Here is a 26,555-nt window from a genome sequence, read left to right on the forward strand (position 1 = left end):
CCCCGCCTCCCTAACCTGTCCTTCCTCCCACCTATCCCCTCCTCCCATCTCAAGCCCCACCCCCATCTCCTACCTACTAACCTCATCCCGCCCCCTTGACCTGTCCGTCCTCCCTGGACTGACCTATCCCCTCCCTAACTCCCCACCTACACTCACCTTTACTGGCTCTATCCCCGCCTCTTTGACCTGTTTGTTTCCTCTCCTCTATCCATCTTCTATCCGCCTCCCACTCTCTCCTTATTTATTTCAGAACCCCCTTCCCCTCCCCTCCCCTTTTTCTGATGAAGGGTCTCGGCCCGAAACGTCAGCCTTTCTGCTCCTATGATGCTGCTTGGCCTGCAGTGTTCATCCAGCCCTGCACCTTGTTGTCTCGGATTCTCCAGCATCTGCAGTTCCTACTATCTCTGATTAAAACTCAACTGGTTCACTAATACCCTTTTAGGGAAGGAAATCTGCTATTCATACCTGGTTAACTGAATCCAGACCCATTGCAATGTGGTAGACTCTCAACTCTCCTCTGTAAAGATCTAATAAGCCACTCACTTGCATCAAAAACTGCTGTGACAAACTCTAGAAGTTCAAAAAGATTGCTCATCACCACCTTCAAGGGCAATTAGGGACGGGTAAGAAATGCTGGCCTTGTCACTGACATTTACATCCTCTGACTGAATCGATTCAAAATATTTTTAAAAAGGTAGAACATTGATATTAAAAGTATTTGCTTTTTAGATTAAGCATGAGGTTACAAAGCATCTACCAATCAACATGCATGTACAAGAAACTTTACAAGTCATGATGGTATATTAATGAAAATTGCTTAGTGCTTTTAGCCAAAAGCCTGGCTTAATTTAACAGTGCTCTGCTGAGGTGCATTATAATGCTCACCAATTTGTGGCACCATTTCAGGTCAGGTGAACTTTTCTGCTGTTCACTCTCAAGTTAAAGTTAAGGAAATCAAATCCTAAAGGCAGTGGAAATATCTGAAGGCCTGGTCTAATTCTCAAAGGAAAGGAGCAATTGGAGAACATCACCATCCTCCTCCAGAAAAATGTATCAAAAGAAGCTAATACATTTCAGCCAAACTATAATATTGTCAATATTGTAATGGTTCACAGTTCTGTTTTCAATAAAAGATTTCTCCAATAAACATCGTACTAAGACAGGGTTCATGAGTTAGCAGTACATATTGTCTATGTAAGATAATAAAATTTAAATGATACAGAACTTGAATAAAAAAGCAAGCATGGAATTCACAGTTGGTGAAGTAATCAAGTGCAACATTAATAGTACCAGGGAAAAGTAGAAAACAATTTTTTTATTTATAATTGAATCCAATATTTAAATTCAAAAATTGCTACAGTACAATATTTAAGTAGGCCATCCATAATTTATTAAAGGAACATTTACCTCAAATCCCAAAGTTAGCAAGATACCCCTGGCCCAAGTTAAGGGGAGGAAAATCATTAACTCACTAGAGCCATAACATTTGCTTATGCGGTGCTTCCTTCTAATGCTATTTTTCAAGTTGCAGAACTGAATTTCTTACATACAGCAGTTACATCCCAGTTCCAAGTAGGTACATTCACCTTAAGTTCCCCATTGAGGTTGCATAATTTCTAATTTCCAGGTCAGGTTCAATTCCCCTTCCTTTTTTCAGAAAGGTAATAATTGGTCAAGTGGAAAGTGCTCACAATAATCAGTCTTCATGATTTATCTAATTGTGTTTCAAGACTGGGATACTAGCAATAATTCAGTTTAATTTTAGTTTTGTCAAAAATTCCATTAACTGTTTCTTTTTGGGTTTTGAGGAAGCGTCACCGGACCCGAAACATTAACTCTTTTTTCCTTCACAGATGCTGCCAGACCTGCTGGGCTTTTCCAGCAACTTTTTTTATTCCTGAATAAAATTTTATTTACTTATTCTATTAGATTGTACGACTATTTCTGCATTGAGTTATCCTACTTTATGCTATCTCAAAATCTTAATGTGAAAGGACATTTGTCAGTTGAATAATGGGCAAAAAGTGAATCTTAAGAAATAGTCAGAACTTTTAAAACTCCAAACTATGATAAACTTTGATTTAGTTATAAATACTGCCTTTTAATTTTTTTTAGTCTAATCAATATATTTCTCAACCTCATGGCAAACAGAAAATCTATTTGTCTATTTCTGATACCCTAAATAGAGCTGAATAAATACTTTATAAATTAACTCAGTCCCTTTTCCCAGGTAAGATGCTTCATGTGGTTTGGGGTTTAACATCCAACAGGGCCATCCATCTCCCACGGGGTGATCACCTCAGTTTGTTTGCAAAGTTTTATTTTTTATTGTTGCAATGTTTTTCTCAATGAGAGTTGTTTAATCTATTTTCTAATTCTTGTTTTAGAATTATTTTGTTTCTTTGAATAACAGTATTTTTAAAAAAAAAAAACACTTAGGAAATGCAAGGAAGAACACCAGTAAAGGCAGAAAATACAAACAAATTGAAGACAGGTAGTAAAACTCTAGTGATCAAATCAGTGAAAACAGAAAATGCAATCTCATGAACTCTCAATAAAATATATGTTGCAATTATATCTGAGCTCTGTGGAAAAGTCATTGGACCAAAACTCATGAAGAAAATAGAAAAATTATAGAATGTCAGGGAGGCTGTTGTGAACTTTCCAGCAAAGATATTAGTCAAAAGATGACTCATTTCATGAAGAGGAAAAGGGAAACTGCAGCACCAAAATAATTAACAAAGAATCTAGAGTGAATTGTAGCACTGAAACTTATACAACAGGCTATAAGCCCTAACAGTGCACAGAATTGGAGCACAAGTAGCTAAAGAGGAGACTGAAGTGATGATTTACCATGTTAACAAATCAAAACAGCTTTGGACATTGGCAGTAATACCTGTTTCCAGGGAAACAGAAAGGACTGCAATAATGTGTTGTATTAACCTGATTAGTGTGCTTGAGAACCTGTTTACCAGTTACTGTGACATCTGTACCATTAAACATGAGTGAGAATATTCATATCTAATACAGCATCATATTTCTGTAGTTCTGAAATCACCTTCAACACATTTCCTACCCCAACAAATAAAGCATCATTTCCCATTCTTTAATAAATTATCTGCAGATATGTTATGCTGTTTTACCCGACAAGCCAGACAGGCCTCGCCTCTGTCCCAGCCGCAATCTGTTCCACAGTTCCCCACAAAGGGTGGGTTGCCACTCAGCATGATGTACAGTATTACTCCAAGACTCCACAAATCGCAACGCTTATCATAAAATGACGCGTCCTCGGTGAATGTCTCCACTACTTCAGGAGCCATGTATTCCACAGAACCACACTGAGAATATTAACACAGTTATTCAAGATTAAAACCCAAAATAGTTGAGCATTAATTTCTAATCCAGCTCTCAAAATGAGATTAAGTTCAAGCATCCCATTAATCTAGACTGAGCTGTATTTTGGAGATGGATAGAAATTCTACCTGGATCATAAATAATTTTTCTTCAATTATTAAGATTGTGTTGATTAAATGTTATGCACTTTAATATTTTACAAAATATCTGGCAAATTAAAATTATGTCACTAAAAACATACTGCTGGAAAATCTAAACATACCATATTCAATTTGTCAAGAATGCAATTCCTACCTAGAGATGACAAGTGTAATTTAATCATGCATCAATGACTACCACAGAACATTGATAGTTTTTACTCCCTGACAGCATCCTATGTTTAGCAGACCTGCCAGCAAGCAATTTTACACTATTTCACTGGAAACCCTTCTTAGTAAACTAATTAAGAAATGATAATGCCCCAAATTTTTAGGTGAGAGGCAAAAAACAGCATTAATTGTTCATTACTCTTCCACAAGGAACAATGTGACTCCTTAAAAATATCAACGAAAGCTTACTGTGAAATAAGTGTGTAAGCCAGGAAGTATAAGTTTGAATTAGCTAATTTAATGTCAAATTATGTACAGAAGGTAAAATGAGGAAAAACAAAAAAGGTATTGAGATAGATGAGCCAGAATGGAAAGTTTAGTCTCCAACAATAATTAAGATCTAAAAGAATTAGAAAAGTCACTGTAAAGATTAATTTTCAATACTAGAGGCGCTGCTTGGCAATAATTGAGACTCAGCACATCATCAACACTTGAACAGACAAGTCCTAGGTTTTTCTGGTATACATGGTAGGAAACTACCTAGCTTAACATTAACAAATGGAATAGCATTGAGTCTCTTGGAGCCACATCATTATAAAAATATCTGGAACAACAGCATTATTCATATAGTAACTTCCTGATTTCTGCATTTGACTCTATGCTTGCCAAATGTCGCTGTCTTGTTTGTTCTTTGATACAAAATAGGAATACAGAACATGAGTATTGCTGAAAAGACATGCTGTTAAACCTTTTCATCTTGCACCCATCAGAACAGAATCACAAACAAACCAAACCTCAAAGGGATCAACAAGTTGTAATGCATGAGAAAAATGAGCATATTGGTTGGCAAGTGGACTCACAGTGTGGTTTACCACACAAGCTAGAAGCAACCTATATTTACAAGCAGGGCCGAATCCTTTGTTAAACAGAATATCTACATATTGTTTCAGAGATAGTAGGAACTGCAGATGTTGGAGAATCTGAGATAACACGGTGTAGAGCTGGATGAACACCGCAGGCCAACATTTCGGGCCTAGACCCTTCTTCAGAAATGATTTCAGAAACGTCAGCCTTCCTGCTCCTCTGATGCTGCTTGGCCTGCTGTGTTCATCCAGCTCTACACCTTGTTATCTACATATTGTCTGTTTTAACTGCATACAAACCTAGGGAAGCAGCCCTTCCCTAAAGCATATCCCATTTCAGTACTCCAGACAGAGTCAACTTGCCTGGTTTGAATTTAAAAACATTGCAGTTTACAGTGCCCTGCCATGCTCTCCATGCCAATGCATCTACCAATCATAGTCTACTTGCAACTAATCAACACCTTTGTCACATAACATAAATTTCTATTCCCTTTAAGATTTGATATTCTTGTAATTCTGTCCTTCAAAACAAAACTTCAAAACAAAAAGCTTTACTAGCAGGTTGCTTTTTTCAGCGGCACAGTGGCTCAGTGATTAGCACTGCTGCCTCACAGCATCAGGGACCCAGGTTTGATTCCAGCCTTGGGCGACTGTCTGTGTGGAGTTTGTACATTCTCCTCATGTCTGCTTGGGTTTTCTCCGGGTGCTCCGGTTTCCTCCCACAGTCCAAAGGTATGCAGAGGTTAGGTGGATTGACTATGCTAAATTGCCCACAGTGTCACTAATGGGAAATGCAGAAATAGGGTAGGGGGTGAGCCTGGGTGGGATGCTGTTTGGAGGGTCGGTGTGGACTCCCTGGGGCAAATGGCCTGCTTCCACACTGTAGAGATTCTGTGATTCTATGATTTGATCATTGTGAGCACCAACAGCCTCACTATTAGTACTACCACAACATCTGGGTCAACGTCTCATTTCTGACAGCCTACACAGCGATATTCTACACTTAAGAACAACTCTTGCTACTGACAACCCATCTAAAATGAAATACATATTTTACAGTTCTCCACTTTCAAAGTTGAGACTAACATCAAAAGCTTTTACCAGAAAATATTTCCAATAAGGAGTACTTACATAGCATGGAGAAAGTTCTCAAATTGGGATTTGAAACAAATCAAAATTACCTTTGAAAACTCTCAAGAAATGTACTACACAATGATAGAAACAATTGCAGTAGTTGAGTTTGGGAAATGCACTATAGTTTAAAAGAAACCATAATCACATTTACATACCGGTGTCATCAGCTCAGGAGTTGAAATTGGAGTACATGCGCTGCTCAACTTCACCCCACTGCCAAGATCAAAGTCGCAAATCTTCACTGGGGATATCTAGGGAAAGGAATGAGAAGGGAGAGGGAGCGTGAACAGCAGAGAGCAGAGCAGGTGGGAGGGAGGGGTGGGCAGGCAGGCAGACAGACAGGAAAAGAGCAAGTGAGAGGGAGGGAGAGAGGGGTAGTTCAGCAGAAAAAGAGACAGGCAGAGAGAGGGGTGAGGGAGGGGCAGCAGAGAGACAGACATGTATTTACAATCAAATTGGCAATTTCCAGCATGCATTGAGAAGCAACGTGAACGAGTAACAAGGATGTAGATTTCTGCTCAGCAGAAAGGCAGTCTGCTAGAATGGGGCCCAAGTATTTCAAATTGCTCTTCTACAGCCTTTGTCTCAAAGAAACTGCTCCCTAATTTGCATAATTTCAAACATCTCTTAAAACAGAATGAGCCCTCAACTTTATAGATGCAGACATTTACAGCAGAGGAGGATGACATGCAGCCTATCTTGACTGAGCTGGTCAACAAATATCTAACTACAACAATCCCATTCCCACCTCTTGACCCATAGTTCTGAAGGCTAAGGCAATGCAAATGAACATCTTAAATGAAATTTTGACTCAACCAGCCTTTCGGGCAGTGTGTTCCAGATTCCAGACACCCTCTGGGTGAAAAAAACTTCTCAATTCTTCTCCTAACCTTCTACCTCTTACCTTCAAAGCTATGCTTCTGGTTGCTGATTCTGTATTAATGGAAAAAATACCTTCCTATCCACCTTAATTGTACTCCTCATAATCATGACCTCTCAACCTTCACCTCTCCAAAGGAAATAACTCCACCTACCCAGGTTGGTCATCCTCCAACCTGGTCTACTGTATCCGCTGCTCCCAATGTAGCCTCCTCTACATTGGTGAGACCAAGCACAGACTTGGAGACCATTTCGTGGAGCATCTGTGCTCTGTACGCAACAAACACCACCACCTTCTGGTCGCCAACCGTTTTAACTCCCGTTCCCACTCCCTTGATGACACAATGACACCACATGAGGTGTTGCTCCTCCAGTTTGCATGTTCCATCTCGGGACCCTACAGTCCGATGGCCTAAACATAGAATTCTCCAGTTTTAAAATCTCCCCACCCCTGGCCTCATCCCACATCAAAACCTCCCTCTCATCCCCACCTCCTTAACCTGACACAACCTGTCCATCATCTTCCCCACCCTTCCCACAGACCAATATCTACTGCCACCTACCTGCATCCAACCTATCATCACCCCACCTACCTTTCCCCAGCCCCACCCACCACCCTCCCTACTCCTTGACCCGACACAACCTGTCCATCTTCTCTCCCACCCAGCCGCCCCACCCCATCCAACTAACCAATCCCCACCACTCCCAACTTGCATCCACCTATCACCATCCCACCTACCTTTCCCTAGCCCCACTCCTCTCTATCTATTTATTTCCCAGCTCCTTTCCCCCTCCCCATTTCTGAAGAAGGGTCCTGACCCAAAACGTCACTTTCCTACTCCTCTGATGCTGCCTGGCCTGCTGTGTTCCTCCAGCTCCACACTGTCTTGTCTCTGACTCCAGCATCTGCAGTTCTTGCTATCACCTACCCAGGCTTGCCTTATACCTCAGATCATCCAGTCCAGACACCATCCTGTTACTGTATTCTATGCCTTGTTTTATAAAGGCAAATATCCAATATGCTTTAACTACCTTTTCTACCTTTGCAACCTTCAGGGATCTGTGGATATGCACACCAAGGTTTGATCTGCAGTTCTGTCCAGGGGCCTACCATTTGTAACATAATCCCTTGCCTTGTGAGCCCTTCTCAAGTGGATTACCACATACATTCCCAGGTTATATTCAGTTGCCACTGCCCTGCCGACCTGACTAGTCTGTTGATGTCATCCTGCACTTTATGGCTATCCTCTCATTTTATGAGGTTTACATAATTATGCATAGTCTGCAAGGGACCAGATGTATATGCCTTGAGGGGCACCACTTCACATCATGCAATGGGGCAAAGCAATGAGTTAGGCCTTGCTAAGCTACAGCCATTACAGGGATTGAACCTGCACCAATGGCATCACTCTGCACCACACAGTAGTCATCCGCCAACTGAGCTAACAAATCCCCATAAAAACCAAAAGAACTGTGGATGCTGTTCTGAGGGTCACTCGACCAAAAACGTTAACTCTGGTTTCTCTCAACAGATGCTGCCAGACCTGCTGAGCTTTTCCAGCAATTCTATTTTTGTAACAAATCCCCATGCTGTATGAAACAAAAGTACAAAAGTACAAATCTTGCCAACAATGGCAAATGACTGATAAAAACTGCAAGAGGAAGTGCATTCATCCAGTTGTGAATAAATTGCTAAAGATACTGACTGCATGTTTAACTGAAACGCAGCAGCACCATTTTAAGAAGGATTAATTATATGCTTAATTCACCAGAATAAATGGACTTATTTCAGTAACTGCTTAGTTAGTAATTGATTTTCTCCCATTTTTAGCTAAGTGCAAGCTCCAGTCTCCAACCAGTTATCACAGTTCACTGTGTTAAGACAAAAAGATAAGGATTTAAAAAAAACAACACTTTCTCCTGCACAGTAGACAAAATAATTATGGTTAAGGTGAAAAACCTCCAGTGATTAATTCAGTCTACTTCATTTTCACTGTTCCAAAATAATTAAACATTTGGTACTCTAATACAGGGCCGAATTGAAATTTTACAAAAGGACTGGCCCTTTAAGACTACGGAAGTGGGGCAAGGTCTCAAAGTTAAAGCTATTCATGCACCAGCAGATACTCACTAAAAATAGAAAAGCAGTGTCTAACATTGTGTTTAAAAAAAAACCACTAAAAGTTGACTTCAAATATACAAAAAATATCACAGGCACAATATACAAATCAAATGACTGAGCAGAATATGTACCTGCATGTTCCTACACAAACAGTAATCAAATCTGGCTTTGAAGCAAAATACTGAAATGCATAATAACTGGCAATTCATTGGGCTTATCAACTAGACACCGGAGTTCTACGTCTCATGTAGTTTGATTAATAAATGACGAAAATATGGAATTAGCAATTATTCAGTATACATAATTCCAAACTATAACATCATTAGATTTCAGCCAAATGATAACATGTATGAGTGTGCTGGACTACACACAAGATATCTTAAAATCATAACACCGTTCTATACGGGCATCCACTCTGGCTGCATCTAACGTCTGCTTGAAGAACTAGGTATAATTGGCAAGAAACGCCAGCCAACATGCTGGCATTTTGTTTATTCTAATGCTCCTGGAGCAGTTCGCACATAGTTAAAATTCATTGGTGTTTAATTTCAAAGTAAGTCTAAAATTGAATTGCCAAACTGGCACCCCATCCATCATGAGTAGGCACAGTAGTGGTTCATAATCAATCTGCATTCCTTTTCTTTGAATCTGCCTCCATCACTTCATATTTCCCATCTTGCTGTTGCTTATCTGAGAATTTTCCTTGTGTCTATTCTCATGCATAGAAACCGTACAGTTTCTGAAAAAAAGGAGTTTGAAATTTTGAAAAAAGGGCACAAAAACCTACTACATGAATAATTATGTTTTCTTAACCAAAAGAGCTAACCATCTCAACCGCTCATTTCAGTCATTAAAATGTGAAGTGAGCAGCACCCCATTAGAGAAGGAAAGCACCTCTCAGTGACACAAGCAAGCAGATTAGCCTTTAACAAATGCACTCAATATGATATCAAGTTATACAGGGTAAACAGAGAGATTGTACCTGTTCTGCGAATTCACAAAGGATGTTCTCTGGCTTCAGATCTCTATGTGCTATACCTTCACAGGGAAAACAAGAAGTTGATTACATAAGCAGAGAAACCATAAATATTGCAGAATACATTTCCCTCAGCTGTTTGCAGTGAAAGTTTGACACACAATCTGCATTGTTGCTGCTAAACTAGTCAATAACTAATTTATTGCCATTGACAAATTATAAGATCCTCCAAGAACAAATGTATATTTTAATCACAGAATATTGGAATCATTCAGCAGGGAAAGAAGGATCTGTGAAGAGAGAGAGAGATGGAAGTTAATGTCTCAGATTAACAACCTTTCCTCAGAACTGGGTTTCTGCTGCCTCATCCGAATATTTCCAGCATTGTTTTTATTTCAGATTTCAAGCATCTGCACTATTGCTTTTATGTTTCTCATTTTGAATGAATTCAAATTTGAATTCAACAATTTTGAACACAATAAACCACCTGGCATTGTCAGTGCTAAGATATGATCAATGTAGCAGCAAAGTAGGAAGCATCAGTGATATTAAATAGGATAAAAACATACTCAAAATATTGATTTTATGTATCATATATATTGAGATCCAGTGAAGAGTGTTGTTTTGTGAGCTATCCAGGAAGATCATCCCATACAAAGTGGATCAGGATAGCAGAACGGAGTGCAGAATACAGTGTTATAGCCGCAGCGAAGGTGCAGACAGAGATCAGAGGTAACATTTGAGGGGTCCATTCAAAAGTCTGACAATAGCAGGAATAAGTTGCTCTTGAATCTGTTCGTACATTTATTCAAACTTTTATCTTCTGCCTGATGTAAGAGGGTATAAGCGGAGTCGGAATGTTGGTTGCTTTCCCGAGGCAGTGGCAAGTATAGATGCAGTCAATGGATGGAAGGCTGGTTGATGGACTGGGCTGTGTTCACGACCCTCTGTACTTTATTGTGGTCTTGGGAAAAGCAGTTGCTATACCAAGCTTGATGCATCCAGATAGGATGCTTTCTATGGTGCATCTATAAATATTGGTAAGAGTACTTGTGGAAGTGACGAATTTTCTTAGCCTCCTGAGGAAGTAGAGATGTTGCTGCGCTTTCTTGACCATGGCATCAATATGGGTGGACCAGGACAGATTGATGGTGATCACTCCCAGGAACTTGAAGCTCTTGACTATCTCCACCTCAGCACCATTGATGCAGACAGGGGTGTGCCCTCCACTCCACTTCCTGAAGTAAATGACCAGCCCCTTTGTTTTGCTGATGTTAATGAAGAGATTGCTGCCTTTACTCCATGTTGCTAAGCACTCAATTTCTTTCCTGTATTCTGTGTTGTCATTGTTTGAGATCCAACCTACAACGGTGGTGTCGTCAGCAAACTTGTAAATGGAATTGGGGTAGAATTTGGCCACAAAGTCCCGAGTGTATAAGCAGTATAGTAGGGGTCTGAGTATGCAGCCTGTGGGGTACCAGTCTATGGTAGAAGTGGTGGTGTTGTCTATTTTTACTGGTTGCGGCCAATGGGTCAGGAAGTCCAAGATCCAGTTACAGAGGGAGGAGCTGAGACCTAAGTCTCTGAGTTTAGAGATGAGTTTGTTTGGAATTATGTTATTGAAAGCAGAACTGTAGTCAATAAGTAGGAGCCTGATGTAGGTATCCTTGTTATCCAGGTGTTCTAATACATATTGCTTGATCTGGCATGTATCTTAGGTTTCAGAGGGAAGCAAGGGGGAAATTATGGGAGATCCAGCTACAATGTTTTAGTTTTCTTTGATACTTTGTGGCACTCAAACTAGAAGGATGTAAAGTTATTCTCCATATTTAAAAAAAAAAAGTATAATGCTGCAACTCCAAATCAGTCAGCCCAGAATGGAGAATCTTTTACAGACGATTAGTTGGGACAAAATTATTTAGCATAGTGAGAAAGGTATGAGCAAAAACTGAATGTCAGCATACAGTTGCTAAAAGCAATTTGGATGTAATAAATTTAGCTTTTGTTACAATAACAGAATGGTGAGGGTAAAGTAGTTCATGGAAATTTCAATGTACTAAAATAGTAGCAAAAACAAAGCAATATTTAATGCCTATGGAATTAAAGGGACATTGGTAGCAAGGATACAAAATTGGCCATGGGACAGAAAATAGACAGTAGTGTTGAACAATTGTTTTTCACTTAGAAAAAGTGTGCAGAGTGGTGTTCCCTCTGAAGTCAGAATTTGCAGATTTGTTGAGCACTTTTTTTACATTCTCCATGATAAATGTGGAGAGAGGTTGGTTCATTGCATTACTGATAAAGGAAACCATCACTGTAGTAATGAGGGAGAAATTACAGGCAGCACAGTGGTTACCACTGTTGCCTCATAACGTCAGGGACCTGTGTTCGATTCCAGCCTTGGGTCTGTGTCGAGTTTGCAAGTTCTCCCTGGTTCTGTGTGAATTTCTGCTAGTGCTCTAGTTTCCCCCCAACAGTCCAAAGATGTAAAGGCTACGTAGATTACCCATGGTAAATGCAGGGTTACAGGAATAGGGTGAGGGGGTAGGTGTGGGTTGGATGCTCTTCAGAAGATCGTTGCAAGACTATGAGCCAAACAGCTTCTTTCTGCTCTGTAGGGATTCTATGGCCTAGAAGGCTCTTCTAAATCAGGCCATCTGGGTACAGTTTAGAAATAAAAAAAGGAGCAATTACTCTACAGGCCTCCCCAATAGTCAGAGGTAGAGGATCCAAATCAAAAAAGATGAGAGAGCATAGGGCTATAATTATTATAGATTTAAGGTTACAGATTTTAATTTTGCCAACACTAACTGGAATTGCCTTAGTGTGAAAGATTTAGACAGAGTTTAAGTTTTAAAGTGCATCATAGAGAGCTTTTTGTGCCAGTTTGTAGACAGTTCTACGAGAGATGGGGCAGTGCTAGACCTAATTCTAGGGAACGAAGCCAGTCAAATGGTTGAAGTGTCAGTGGATAAACATTTTGAGAGCAGTGATCATAACTCTTAAGTATTTAAAAGTCATTATGAAAAGGATAATAGTACGAAAATTGTCGAAATTGGGGGAAGGCCGATTTCAATATCATTAGGCAAACATTGACTGGGAGCAGCAACTTGCGGGCACGGTCTACATTTGGAAAATGGGAGCCTTTTAAATCCAGGGCTAGTATGTTCCTCGAAAAGTGAAGGTCAAAGGCAGCAAGTCCAGGGAATGGTGGATATTGAGGAATATCAAGAGTTTAAGAAGGAAAAAGAAGGAAGCCTATGTTAGGTAGTGTATTAAAAACAGGGGAGGTCCTTCAAAAGTATAGAGAGAATAGGGAGTGCTTTAAAAAGAGAGCAAAGTGGGACCATAAACTATCTTCGGCAGATGGGAATAAGGAAAACTCCAAGGCTTTTTATAAGTATATTAACAGTAAGAGAATTACCAGGGAAAGAGTGGGATCTATTAGAGATCAAAGGGACAATCTGTGCGTGGAGCCAGAAGGCACGTGTGGGGTTTTAAAATGAATACTTGTCATCTGCATTCACAGAAGAGAAAGACCGTGTAGCCAGGGATTTCAGTTGGAATGGTGAGGTTCTTGAATATGTTAAGATTAATAAGGAGGACGTATTAGATATTTTAGCAGGCATAATGGTGTATAAATCCCCAGGCCTGATGAGATATATCCCCAAGACCCAATGAGATGTATCTGAGGCTGCTATGGGAGGCAAGGGAGGAGATTGCTGGGTGCCTGGCAGAGATATTTAATACTTTGTTGGCCACACGTAAAGTGCCAGGTGACTAGAGGATGGCTAATGTGGTTCCTTTGTTCAAGAAGGGCAGCAGGGATAGGTCAGGTAATTATAGACCAGTTAGTCTGATATTGGTGGGAGTAAAATCATTGGATGAAATTCCGAGGCCAAGGGTTAATCAACACTTGGAAAAAGGAGGGGTTGATCAGGGATAATCAGCACTATTTATTGGAGGAAGATCCTGTCTGCCTGATTTTAATCAAGTTTTTTGAAAAAGGTGACTAACTATATTGATGAGGGTAGTGCAGTTGATTGTGGTTTACTAGATTTCAGTAAGATTCTTGACAAGTTTCCACGTGGAAGGCTGGTCCAAAATGTAACACCCCATGGCATCCAAGACAAGTTGGCAAACTGGATCCAAAACTGGCATACAAATAGGAGGCAAAGAGGGTTGTTTTTGTGATTGGAAGCCTATGACTAGCAGTAAACCACAGGGATCCGTGCTGGGACACTGTTTTCTGATTTGGATGTGAAAGCAGTAAGTTTAATTAATAAGTTTGCAGATGGCATGAAATTGGTGTTGTCGACAGTGAGGAAGATGGTTTCAGGCTACAGTCTGATACTGATCAACTGGTAAATTGGGGAGAGTAATAGTAGATGTAATTTAATCCTGCTAAGGTGAGAGGTGATGTAGTTTGGGAGGTCTAATAAGGGAAGGATATACACAATGAATTGGTATGCTCCTACTGAAGAATAAAGGGACCTTGGTGTACAAATCCATACATCCCTGAATATGTCAGCACAGGTAAACAGAGTGGTGAAGAAGGCATACAGGATGTTTGCTTTCATTTTCCGGGGTGTAGAATATAGGAACAAGGAAGTCTCATTACAACTTTACAAAACATTGGTTAGGCCACAGTTGGAATAATGTGCGCAGTTCTAGTTGCCATCCTATTGGAAGGACGTTATTGCACTGAACTGGGTGCAGAGGAGATTTCACCAGGATGCTGCCTGGGATGGAAAGTTTCAGTGACGAGGAGAGATTGGATTGGATCGGCTGGGTTTGTTTTCCTTGGAGCAGAGGATGCCGAGGAGGGATCTGATTGGAGGTAATAAAAGGATTGAGAGGCACAGACAGGTAGAACAAGATCCATCGCTGAAGTCTCCGGCATAAGTTTAAGGTGAGGAGTAAATGGTTGAGAGGAGGTCTGAGGAAAAATCTTCTCACCCAGAGGGTGGTAGAAATATGGAAGGTGCTGCCTGAGAGGGTGGTGGAGGCAGGTACTCTCACAAAATTTAAGAGGGGTCTGGATCAGTACTTAAAATAGTACACTATGGACCAACTGTAGGCAAATGGGGTTAGCGCAGTTTGGTATTTGTTGGGCAGCATAGACATAGTGAGCAAAATGGCCTGTTTCCATGTTATGATTTTATGACTCTGAGAGGGTTAAAGAGGTGCCAATGCCCTTAGGGAGGACATATCTGATGTACTGAAGGGACCCCAGCGCCCCGCAAAGGACATTTACCACTCCATGCCCGACATCAGCTCGTACAGTGAAAACTGCCAGGCTAAATGCCTTGCATAGGTGGGGGTAGGAGAAACAAAATGGAGAACAGTTCACGGTCTGAAATTGTCAAAGTCAATGTTGAGTCTAAAAGCTTGCACTGACCTTCAGTAGAACATTGCAGCAGACATACAACAGAAACGACAGCATGAGAGCAAGAAGGTGCATTAAACTAGCAATCGACCAGAAGGTCAAACTCATGCTTGCAGACTGGTCAGGATAGTAGGATAGCCCAATGCAAGCTGGAGGAACAGCACCTCATTGTCCATTTATACACTTTACTGCCTTTTGGATTCAATAGAGTTCAACAATTTAAACTCTGTCCTCCATTTTGTCCACCCTGCAATGTAATTTCTCATGTTCCTGGTTTTGCTTTCGGCCGAGCTGAGCAGTAAATCTCTCTGGACCTGTCGCCCTTCTCTACAATCATTATTATCCCCTTTACCTTTTATTGTGTGTCACGTAGCCTCTAATCTCACTCACCCTGTGACCTTTCTTTGACCTTCCTTCTTTTGCTCCTTATCTTTTCAACAGGTAAAAAAACCAGCATTTTACGACCTCTCTCTAGTTATGAAGAATCATCATGTTGGACTGAAAAGTGTTAACTCTGCTCCTCTCTCCACAGATGCTCCAAAATCTTATGTATTACACAGAACAAGTATGTTTAAGAAAACAAACAAAAGCCATCGATCACGAGATTTTTTGCCATAAACCAAAACGCATTTTTGATTTTACGAATGTTAAAAAGCAAGAGCTCTTGGGAATAGGTCAATTAAACCAAAAGGTTCATCACTGTTTGACAAAACAATGCAGTCTACCCACCCTTCATCACTTTTTTCCCTCAAACTCTTTTTTTTCCGAAAATGAAATTCTGCATAGTTTATTTGTTAGAAGGTCTAATTTTTTTAAAAACATACTTTAGTGCCTTCAAGGTCCCCCTTATCCAGGATTAGACCAGGCAAGGCATAGTCATACTGCAACATCACCAGGTATGCACTGCTCACACTGTTAGATGTGTTTTCTCTTTCCAAATGTTGTTTTAACTATCAACCGACTATTTGTAGGGCAGTCCAATTCTTGTCTCTCCCATATACTTTATAATTTGTGGCCTCTGAACGAAATACAACACTTGCTGACTTGTTTGATCCACTCAGGTTATTTCCAAAATATCTTGTCAAACCCCTAGCCAAATGGCTTAATTTTTCTTTCCTCGTATTTCACCATGATTAATAGCTGCTATTTCTAGTGGACAACTTTTACTGGCTCCTACAGATCGAACTCCACAACAAATTTCAATTGATACCCATAAATACAGATCTCCAAAGTCACTCTCATCTCAGAACATATTTGATTTTTCTTTTGACATGACTCTCCTTACCTTTGGTGTGCAGAAAATCCAAGGCAGATGCAATGTCTTTCACAACAATGCTTGCTTCTCTCTCATTAAAGTGCTTTCTTCTCTGGATGTGGGTCAAAATAGAACCTAGAAAGCACAGCAGAGTTTTGTTCTTAAATGTAAAGATTACATGATGGAATTCTTCAAAGAGTAAAACAAAACATGCAGACAGGATGCTGAATTTCATATGCAGCACTATTACAAGCATCAGAAATAAAACTGGATTCGAATATGAAATAGATGTTTGTGCCTGCATTTCCCACAAGGTGAACTGATCTTACATATGCTTGTATTGGATGCCACAAATGCTGGGGGAAAAAAACAAACAACACAAAAAAAAAAAAAAGATTTTTCACTGGCGATATAGTACGCCAAGGATGCTCAATCTTTTTACTCTGAAAACAGCAGTGCCATGACTTAAAATTTTCAGAGGTTTCCCTCCTCCCCTCCAAACCACAAATGTTAGAAACAGAAACACAGGAGGAATAAGCCATTTGGTCCTTTGAGCCTACTTCGCCATTCCTTACGATGCGGCTGATCATCTGACTTAACAGTTTGTTCCCACATTTCCCCCAAATCCTTTTAGACAAAAGTGCTATATTGAACTCCTTGAAATCATGCAATGTTTTGGCCTTGGCAGCTCTCTCTAGTGGCAAATTGCACAGGTTCACCACTCGATTTCAGAATGTGTTTGACAAGGTGCCGCACAGGAGGCTGCTAAATAAGAGAAGAGCCAACAGTGTTAAGGGCAAGGTATGGCATGAAGAGGACTGGCAGAAGGCAGAGACTGGGGGTAAAGGAATCTTTTCTAGGAATGCAGAAGGTGACTGATAGAGTTCTGCAGGGGTCCATGCTGGGACCGCAACTATTCACGTTATACCAGTAACGATCTGGACGAATGAACTGGGCATTGTTGCTAAGTCTGCAGGTGACACAATCTATAGATTGATTATAGATTCCAACAATATCGCCACCACCGATGTCAGACTAACTGGTTTGTAATTCCCTGGTTTCCCTCTGTCACCCTTTTTAAAGATTGTAGTGACGCGAGCAAAATTCCAATCTCTCCACAGATGTTTATTGATTTTCTGATTTAAAGGAAGCAGAACACCAATGCTTCGATTAGAGGTCCCACTGATGATGTTGCCTAGAAGAGTAACAAAATGTCTGCACACCACAGAACAACTGGCTCAGCGAGCTAACAAACAACTGCACCTGTTTATATTTGTCAGCCAGGACTCCTTGATTGGGTCTGTTAACCTGGTCCAGTCAGGGAACTCCTATCTATAGGTCCACCTCGCTGACTTCGTTCCAATCACTATAATGATAACAATTTTTGCAGCAACAAAATCAAGGTAGTTTCCACTGCAGTCCCAAATGAATATTTCAATATTTATGCACTTGCTGACCAGGGAATTAAACAGTTACACAAAGTTTCCTGAACCTTTCTAATTTTAGGAGCAGAAGAAAGATTTTAAAGGCATTGCCACAGCAATAGAAGGAAAGAGCCATAGTGAAAAATAGCGATATATCACATGAGGTCACAGTATAACAAATCAACTGAGGTGAGTGCGCAGGTAAACTTTTAATTTATTCAATTAAATTATAAGAAAAATAGTTATGAAATACGACAGGATCAAGTAAAAAGCATTAAACATAAGCCAGTGTATATACATGGTGTTCAATAAAATAAGTTCGGGGATAAAATTAAATTGAAATAGAAATGGATAGGACCAGTAAAGGGTTCTGAGCTTTTCACTAAATTAAAATCTGAGCGAATGGATAATAAGAGTTAATTAAAAGAATTAAGTTAATTAAAAGAATTAAGTTAATGCCCTGTAAAATATATTGACATGGGTAAAAGTCTTAAGTTTATTTCTTAAGTCTGTTAGTAGTCTAATTAATGCATTTTTTTTTTTTTACTGGGCATCCCAATTAAACTCTCATCTCACTGGATCAAAATCCTGTAACTCCCTTATCTCTCAACATTGTGGGTGAATTTACACCTCATTGACTGTAGCAGATCAAGCTGGCACCTCACTGCCACCTTGAGAGTGAATAGTATGAACAATAAATGCTAGCACAGACAACGGCACCCACATTCTTTGAACAAATAAGTTTTAAAAGGAATGCACATCCTTTTCGATGTTGGAATTCCAGGATATCTCGAGTCTTGAATAACCATATACGCAGAAAGTGTCATCAGTTGAAGGAGTTTTAGCTCTTGGTTTAGGAGTATGGACAGCTGCTGGTTTTATTGTGGAAGCTGTAGTTCACCTTTATAAAAACACTAGTTTGGCCTCACCTGCTACATAGTGTTCAATTTGGGAACCAACATTTTAGGAAGAATGTGAAAACATTGAACAGGATGCTCAAAAGGTTTATGAGGATGGTTCCTGGGATGAGGCTTCAGTTATGTTGGAAAAACTAGGGATTGTTCTTCTTTAGAGAAGTTTGAAAGGAAATTGGACAGAGATATGCAAAACATGAGGAGTCTGCTGAAGCACAGAGGAAAACTTGTTCCCTTTGACGCAAGGGTTGAGAATCAGCAGACAGTAATTTAAAATATTTGGCAAAAGCGACACCTGAAAACACTTTATGTAGTGAGTGGTTCAGATCTGGAATGCGGGATGAGTGATGGTGGGAGAATCCATTCTGGCTTTCAAAAGTGAACCGTATAATTTTCTAAATAGAAAGAAGTTACAGGACTAATAAAAAGTGGGAGAACAGAAGTGGCTGACTTGCTCCTGCAGACAGCCAGAATGAACATATCCAGTAATTCAATCATGTTGTGCTATTCAATAAGAACATGGCTTATCTTCAACCTGATCCCACATAACTGCATTTGCACTATATCCCTTAAAACATTTGATTATTAAGTGACTGAACATGTATTGCTGTTTGCAGAAGAAATTTTGAAACTTCTGTCATCCTGTGCGTACGTTTTCCAAATTCACTCCTGCAATATCTGAATCCAATTCTAAAAATTATTACTCCTAGTTCTTGATGCCTCAACACGAGAATAACTTTTCATCTATCTACCCAATCCATTTTTCTTGGTAACATGATTTCATCTTAGTTATTCTTCTCATGGCCAAGGATAACTTGCTTCCATGCAAAAAAGGAGTCCAATCCATCACTTACAGCCTCTGTCACACGTGCAACAGGCAGTGGTTCGGAGAATGGGAGGGTGGAATAACTGGTTTGCTACACACTCCTTTTTCTGCAGATCCGTGATTTCAGTTTGTTGCAGATGCTGCGGATGTTAGCCTCAGCAAGAACAGTGATGTTAGTGCACCTATCATGCCAGTTGATTTGCTGGATCTAGCAGAGGCCACATTGGTGATACTTCTCTAGAGCTTTGAAGTACTTGCTGTACACAGTCCATGTCTCTGAGCCATATTGGAGGGCATGCATCAGTACTGGTCTGTGGTCTGTGGTCTGTGAACTTGGTGCTGGATTTGAGGTCCTGGTCTTTAATGACAGGGCATGAAATGACCTTGGATCTGGCCTGCAGTCATCAGAGGTTGTACAGTTCCCATTTGTCTGTAGATTAGCTCCATTCCAGCTTGTAGACGAGGTGATCAGGCTTTGCAGCAAGGACTATCAAGAAACTTTGATGAAATTAGCTCATAATCTTTGAAATTCTAGGCATAGTAATTACTTTTTTCTCTAATTACTCTTAATCCTTGGAGATCAGATATCATTCTGGCAAATCTACGCTGCACCCCTCCAAGGCCAATATTTTCTAAAATGTTCTGCCCAGCATTGCTCACAGCAATGGTCTAACCAGGACTTTATATAGCTGAAGTACAACTTCTCCCTAGTCCCATAAAACTAGTCACATCCCACTGTAATCTCTAGTTTAAAAGAAGCCTTAATCCTGCAGGAACCTTACTAGAATTTATCTATTTTTTAAAATATCCTATTTAACTGTTAAAACTATTTAACGGTTTAAACTGCTTAGCCCAAGACCGTTGTTCAAAACATCTGTCTATATATTATCTTATCTGATTACTATGTCCGCCCAGTGTAACTTTGCTTTTCGAAATGATTAATCGTTAAGTGGAGAGAACACAGGTGATGAATCCTCACTGTACTGATGAGTTGGATAGCGGAAATAACAATGGAACTGGGTTTATAGTTTTCAATATAAGGAAATGCTGCCAATGATCTGTTGTTCCTAAACCATTAAAAATAAGGAGAAAATGCAGAACAATACTGGATTTTAACACAGCCACTACTTCTAGCCACAAACTAATTAATTTACAACACAATTCATCACAAGTAAGGAAAGATGCAACAAAGCCATTTGTGGAAGTGGTACCCATCAACTGCTACCAGTTGTCCCAACTGTTCTTTTGAACAATGATTCAATTATTGGGCACTGCATCAAATTTCATTTATATTTTGCCTGTGTTTGATGTCTAGCAATAACTCTGGTAATGACATTAGAAAATACATATTTCTCAATCAAATATTCTAATAGCACAATAGATGGATGATGTACGAGGGACAGATTTGTAACTGCTTATACAAGATATTACTTGTGTATGTAACAAATCATAACACTTACAAAATCTACAAGACAGATTCTTCAGTCCCTTGTTTGATTTGTATATTGTAACAAAACACTACTTAAGCACCACTCTATTTGAGGATTTGGATGATGTTATAAACCATGACAACAAAGCTGAGCAGTTAATCATCTAAAGGCCAAAATTATTCAGAAATTAGTAGCTGATCTCGTTATTGTCCTTAGGCATGGCTTAAATTTTATATGGATAAGTTTATTGCATTTAGTTAACTTCTGAATTAGGAACCTCTTTATACAATCCACATTCTCAATGACCATTGAGCAAACAATTCATAAGTCATACTGTTGTCAGTAAATACTCTCCAATTACTGAGATTCTTAATATAGAAGAAAAGTAATTAAGTGCAACTTTACAGATTCCCAAATACCAAATTACACAAAGACAAATGCACTGAGTCTTTACAAAGTATTTGAAAGTACAGAAACTGACTTTTTGGAGAAACAGGTCCATGCTGTTTTTATGCTCCACATAAGATTGCCACAATTTTCATATAAACCCATTAACATATTCTTCTACCCTTTCTTTCTCGTGTTTATCTAGATATCCTTCAATCCATTTATGTTATTTGCTGCAACTATACCTTATGGTTAATTCTAATCACTCATTGTGTGGTTTCTCCCTAAGTTCTCTAGTGGATTTAAGTTACTATCATACTTATGGTGCTAAATTCTGGTTTTGACCACAAACGCAAATATCTTCTCCACCTCTACTCTATCAAACCCTTTCTTGACCTTGATGACTTCAATCAGGTCACGCCTCAGTCTTCTCCTTTGTAGTTCAAACTTTTCTAATAGGTATAATGTTCTGGGATATTCTCTCAGCTTTGGTATTTTTCTAATAACTTTGTACATTTTAGTAACAAACGCAAATTTTTGATTTTTACAACATGTACGTCACTGGAAGGACAGCATTTGCTGCCTATCCTCAATTCATAGAATTATAGAATCCCTACAGTGCGGAAGCATGCCATTCAGCACACCGATTCCACATGGACCCTCAGGGCATCCCACCCAGACACACTCCCTAACCTATCCTGTCACCCTGCATTTCACATGGCTAATCCACTTAGCGTGTACATCCCTGGACACTATGGGCAATTCATAGCCAATCCACCTAACCTGCACATCTTTGGATTTTGGGAAGAAACCAAAACACCCAACAGAAACTCATGCAAACACGGGGAGAATGTGCAAATTCCACATGGACAGTTGCCCGAGGGTGGAACTGAACCCAGGTCCTTGGTGCTGTTACGCAGCAGTGCTAACCACTGAGCCACCGTACTGGCCAATGTCCTTGAGAAGTTATTGGTAAGTTGTCTTCCCTGACCAGTTGCAGTCTACATGGTGTAGATAAAGTGACAATACTGTTAAGGAGGGAATTCCAGGATTTTGACTAGCAACAGTGATATCGTTCCAAATCAAAATGGTGCAAGGCTTGGTAGCAAATTGCAGCTGATGGTGCTCCTATGCATCTGTTGCCCTTGTTCTTCTAGGTAAGAGAGGTTGTGGGTTTGGAAGGTGCTTTTGAAGGAGACATGGTGAGTTGCTGCAGTGTATCTTGTAGTATGTACCATCTACAAGCAGTGTGTGCCAGTTGCGGAAAGTATGAACGCTTAAGGTGTTGGACCTGGTGCCCACCATGTAGGAAGTTTTGACCTGGATGGTTGAGCTTTTCTCCCGCACCGAGAGTTGAGACTTCCAAACACTTTGTCTCAGGAGTCAGTGTCATTCAATATTCATAAAACAAAAGTAGGGGGTAGGTGAGAATGTGGAATCTGAAACAAACAAATTAGCTGTGATCTTACCAATGGTGAAGCAGACCGGAGGGGCTGAATAGCCTTCTGCTATTCCTGTTTCTTATGTTCATGCGAATTTATTGAATGACACTGCTGCTGTACTCATCCAAGCAATTGAACAGTATTCCATCACATTCCTAATTTTTGCCTTATAGATGGTGGAGTGGTTTGGGGGAGTTAGGAGGCAAGTTACTCAGCACAGAATTCCCAGATTTCTTTGTAGCCACAGTATTTAGATGGCTGGTCAATTTGGGGTCAGAAGTAACTATTTGCATAGCCCATAACAGCAAGGTCCTATGAATACTTAAGGAAGTACTACCTTTAAGTGGCACTCAACATTGAAGTGCACTGATTCATTAGCAGAGGGACAGCAATAAAGTTACCAGGAGGTTTAGCTGCCCCTATTTGACCCAATGTCATGGGACTTCATAGGGTCCAGAATCAATATTATGAAATCTTATAGCCATGTCCTACCAACTGTATAACACTGCATCACCACCTCTTGCACTGGGACATACCCAAGGATGGTTATGGCAGGATCTGGGATTCTATTATGATTTTATTGCTATGACAAAATCAGATTGTTGCTTAAATATCTGTGGGGCATTTCTCTCAATTCTGGTAAAAGTCCCCAAATGTTACTGATGTGAAGTGGTTTGCAGGATTAGCCAGGCTCGATATCCCTTAGTGGTGTTTGATCTCCAGGATGACGCTGGCTGGTCCATTAGGATTTAAATGTCTTTAATCAATCCGTTCAGAGGTGTCATGGCACACCTCGGGAACAGGTGAGACTTGAACCCTGGCCTTCTGGCCTGGATGTAGGGATACTCCCACTGCACCCCAAGAGCCCTCCATCAGGTTTTATACTACTTGTTTTTTTGTAGTGGTTTGAAACTACGAAACTGGTTGGCTCTTTGAGGGTAGTTAAAAGTCAAAGTCAACAATTGCTTGGATAGCTTCACGAGTACCATTACTGAGACTAATCTTCATTAATTATTTTTCATTTACTGAACTTAAATTCCTCAGCTTCAATTGTGACTTGCACACTTTGGATTATTTAATCTTTACCTGTATGTAGTGACATAACAACAACCTCTATATTAACATATCTTGTGTACAAAAATTAAGTGAAATAGAAAAATGGTTAATCCAGATCTGATTTCGACCAAAGCATGCCGCAGGATAGAGAGATAACAGGTGCCTGATTTTAAAACAAAACCTTTAGAACTGAGTTCAGTCATTAGATCTCCAAACAAAATGATAAATACTGCTCCTGGTGTTTTGGATAAGCTAGTGGAATCAAACCTCTAAAACCATAAACAAAACGAAGAAATGGACAGGGGTTAACAGACTATGCTTTTTATGGATGAGCTGGAGGACTCGAATGATTTTTCTTCAATTCTACTTAACATGTATTTAGTCCTTCTCTTCTGTTTGCCCATACCACTAACACAATTAGCAATTAAGATACAAGCAACTACTACACTTCCAACATCATTGCACCAAAACTTAATCTTGAGTGGGTGGATCAGCAGACTGACCTAAGGAAACGGTAAGCAGGACAGATTGATGGATGCATCTAAAACCTGCACGATAGCATTAAACTAAATAATTGTGTGTGAAGAATTTTGCAAAATTCTGTGTCTGTCATGCAGAAAAATCTTTTTATATAAAAATTTAATGAACAGTACTAAGACGAAACACAAGGTCCTTGTTAGTCTGAGCATCAAGAAAGCACAACATTTTGCAGCAACTATTTGCTGCAGAAATAATAAATATGACCTACCTCCACGCATTTTTTCAAACACCAGATAGAAGTGCGCTTCATCCTCAAAAAATTCAATCAGTTCTAAAATGTTCCTATAAAAAGGCAAAAATAAATTCAAATCCCAGGAGACCTTAGTGAAGACGACAAAACCAGGAAAAAAATGCTTCTTGTTCCAATTGAATAACAAGCGAATGAAAACATTTTATCATATATTGATTTCCTTTCTTCACACAGACATATTTCTCCAGTGAATTTCTATAGTTATATTTTCAAATATCACCGACGCTTTCCACACATTTCAATTTGCTGAAGCCGGAATAAGAGGCTCTGACATAGACGAATGAGTAAAAGCTGCTGCTTGACAATCTTATTTGCTATCAATTACTGACTATTACAAATCTCTCATCAAGAATTCACTATTATAAAAATTACAATGCAAGTTTACATAACATTGGTCGTGCTGGGCTTGGGTTAAAGTCACAAACTGCAGTCATGTTCTAACATTTAACCCAGTTACTGTTCAAACATTAGGATAATTGCAGTCCGACGAGCCAACTGCCAATTTGATGTCAACATTCACTGTTCTGCAAGGTCCTGTTCACAAACAAAACCATGCAAGATCATTCCTCTCCTCCATGCCATGGAACACCTGCTTAGGTCTTGTTACTGCTGTTATAAATAATATGAATGTGGTCACACACTATTAATAGGAATTAATATGATCTACGTGATCATTTAGGTTTAGTTTTATAGAAACCTTTGAATGTTATAAATTCTAACTTTCAGAATGTTGATGTGCTCTCTTATAACATTTCAGTATTAAGTGAGGTGTATTGGAAGATGATTATATATTCCTTGCAATGTAAAGGGCAGGAGGAATAACATGTTGAGTAACACAATCAAATATTGAAACTGTCATCAAGCAACTGCCAAGACAAGAAGTGTCACTGGAAATAGAACATCACAACAAAGTTGCAGGATCGAGTGTTGCTGTGATCCTGTTAAGGATGTTAACACGTAAAGAAGAAATCTGAACACGCAGCAGACAGAACTCCACCACAAATTTCGCTTTGCCTTAAAAACAAACAGGTGTTATTGTATATCTAAATTAAATAAAACAATGACAAAGTTAAAAGTAAATCTTATAAACAATACAGTTACACACTGACTTCTTATTTCTCCCCCATCCTTCCCCCACCACTCAAACCTCCCTTATACATTACACAAACCCTGAAGGTTCATTCACTTCTTCCCTGGGACAAAACCAAAACATATACCATAGCTCTCCACAATATGATTCACTTCTCCTCAGTTTTAGTTATTTTCCAAGGTGGACAATTTCATGCTGGTCCTTCCATTAGTGTTTGTTAAGAGACCATCCAACATTCCTTCACCAATCCAATGACAAGGGAGCTTAAGTACAGGTACAGGCCTCTTTGCGACTTCTGTGCAGTGGCTTAAAATATCTACTTCTAAAACAAAGTTAATTGTCTTTCATTGAAAGGATTGATGTGGATATCTGAGGAACGTAGGAACAGGAGTAGGCTGTTCAGCCCCTTGAGCCTGTTGCACCATTCAATGGGATCGCAGCTGATCTATGCCCTAACCCCACGTACTTGGGCACATATCTCTTAATACGTTGCTTAACAAAACTTTATCTCAGATTTAAAATTAATAACTGATCCTGCCTCCACTGCCATTTATGGAACAACGTTCCAAACATCAACCACCCTTTGTGTTTAGAAGTGCTTTCTAACATCTCTCCTGCACAGTCTGGCCCTAATTCTCAGACTATAGTCCCTAGTTATAGAATATTCAACCAGTGGAAATAGTTAATTGTTATCTACCTTGTCTCGCTCGGTTAATATCCTGAAAACTTCGAATAAATCATGCCTTAACCTTTTAAATTCTAATTTATCTAATTTCTCCTCATAATTTAACCTCTGAAACCCAGGTATCAGTCTTGTAAATCTTTTAGTACTTCCGCCAAGACCAATATATCCTTACCAAGGTGTGGTGCCCAGATCTGCTCTCAGTACTCCAAGTTGGGGTCTAACCAGGGTTAT

The 26,555-nt window shown here is 39.6% G+C and overlaps 1 protein-coding gene across 2 annotated transcripts in view; it reads right to left on the reverse strand.

Moving 5' to 3' along the window:
• Window positions 1–26,422, reverse strand: part of LOC109926722 (MAP kinase-interacting serine/threonine-protein kinase 1-like) — a 31,493-nt gene extending 5,071 nt beyond the window's left edge. The window contains exons 1-5 of one of the 2 annotated variants that reach the window (XM_048602012.1): window positions 24,508–26,422; window positions 16,311–16,415; window positions 9,643–9,698; window positions 5,815–5,910; window positions 3,144–3,338 (exon numbers count right to left, since the gene is read on the reverse strand). In XM_048602012.1, the coding sequence (XP_048457969.1) occupies window positions 3,144–3,338; window positions 5,815–5,910; window positions 9,643–9,698; window positions 16,311–16,415; window positions 24,508–24,517 (462 nt within the window). In that variant the 5' untranslated portion in view covers window positions 24,518–26,422. The remainder of the gene's footprint in view (window positions 1–3,143; window positions 3,339–5,814; window positions 5,911–9,642; window positions 9,699–16,310; window positions 16,416–24,507) is intronic. The other variant, XM_048602013.1, reaches the window with a different exon arrangement.
• Between the last annotated feature and the right edge of the window lie 133 nt (window positions 26,423–26,555).

Source organism: Rhincodon typus, chromosome 10 (genome assembly GCF_021869965.1).
Source record: "Rhincodon typus isolate 14 chromosome 10, sRhiTyp1.1, whole genome shotgun sequence".
Classification (NCBI taxonomy): Eukaryota; Metazoa; Chordata; class Chondrichthyes; order Orectolobiformes; family Rhincodontidae; genus Rhincodon; species Rhincodon typus.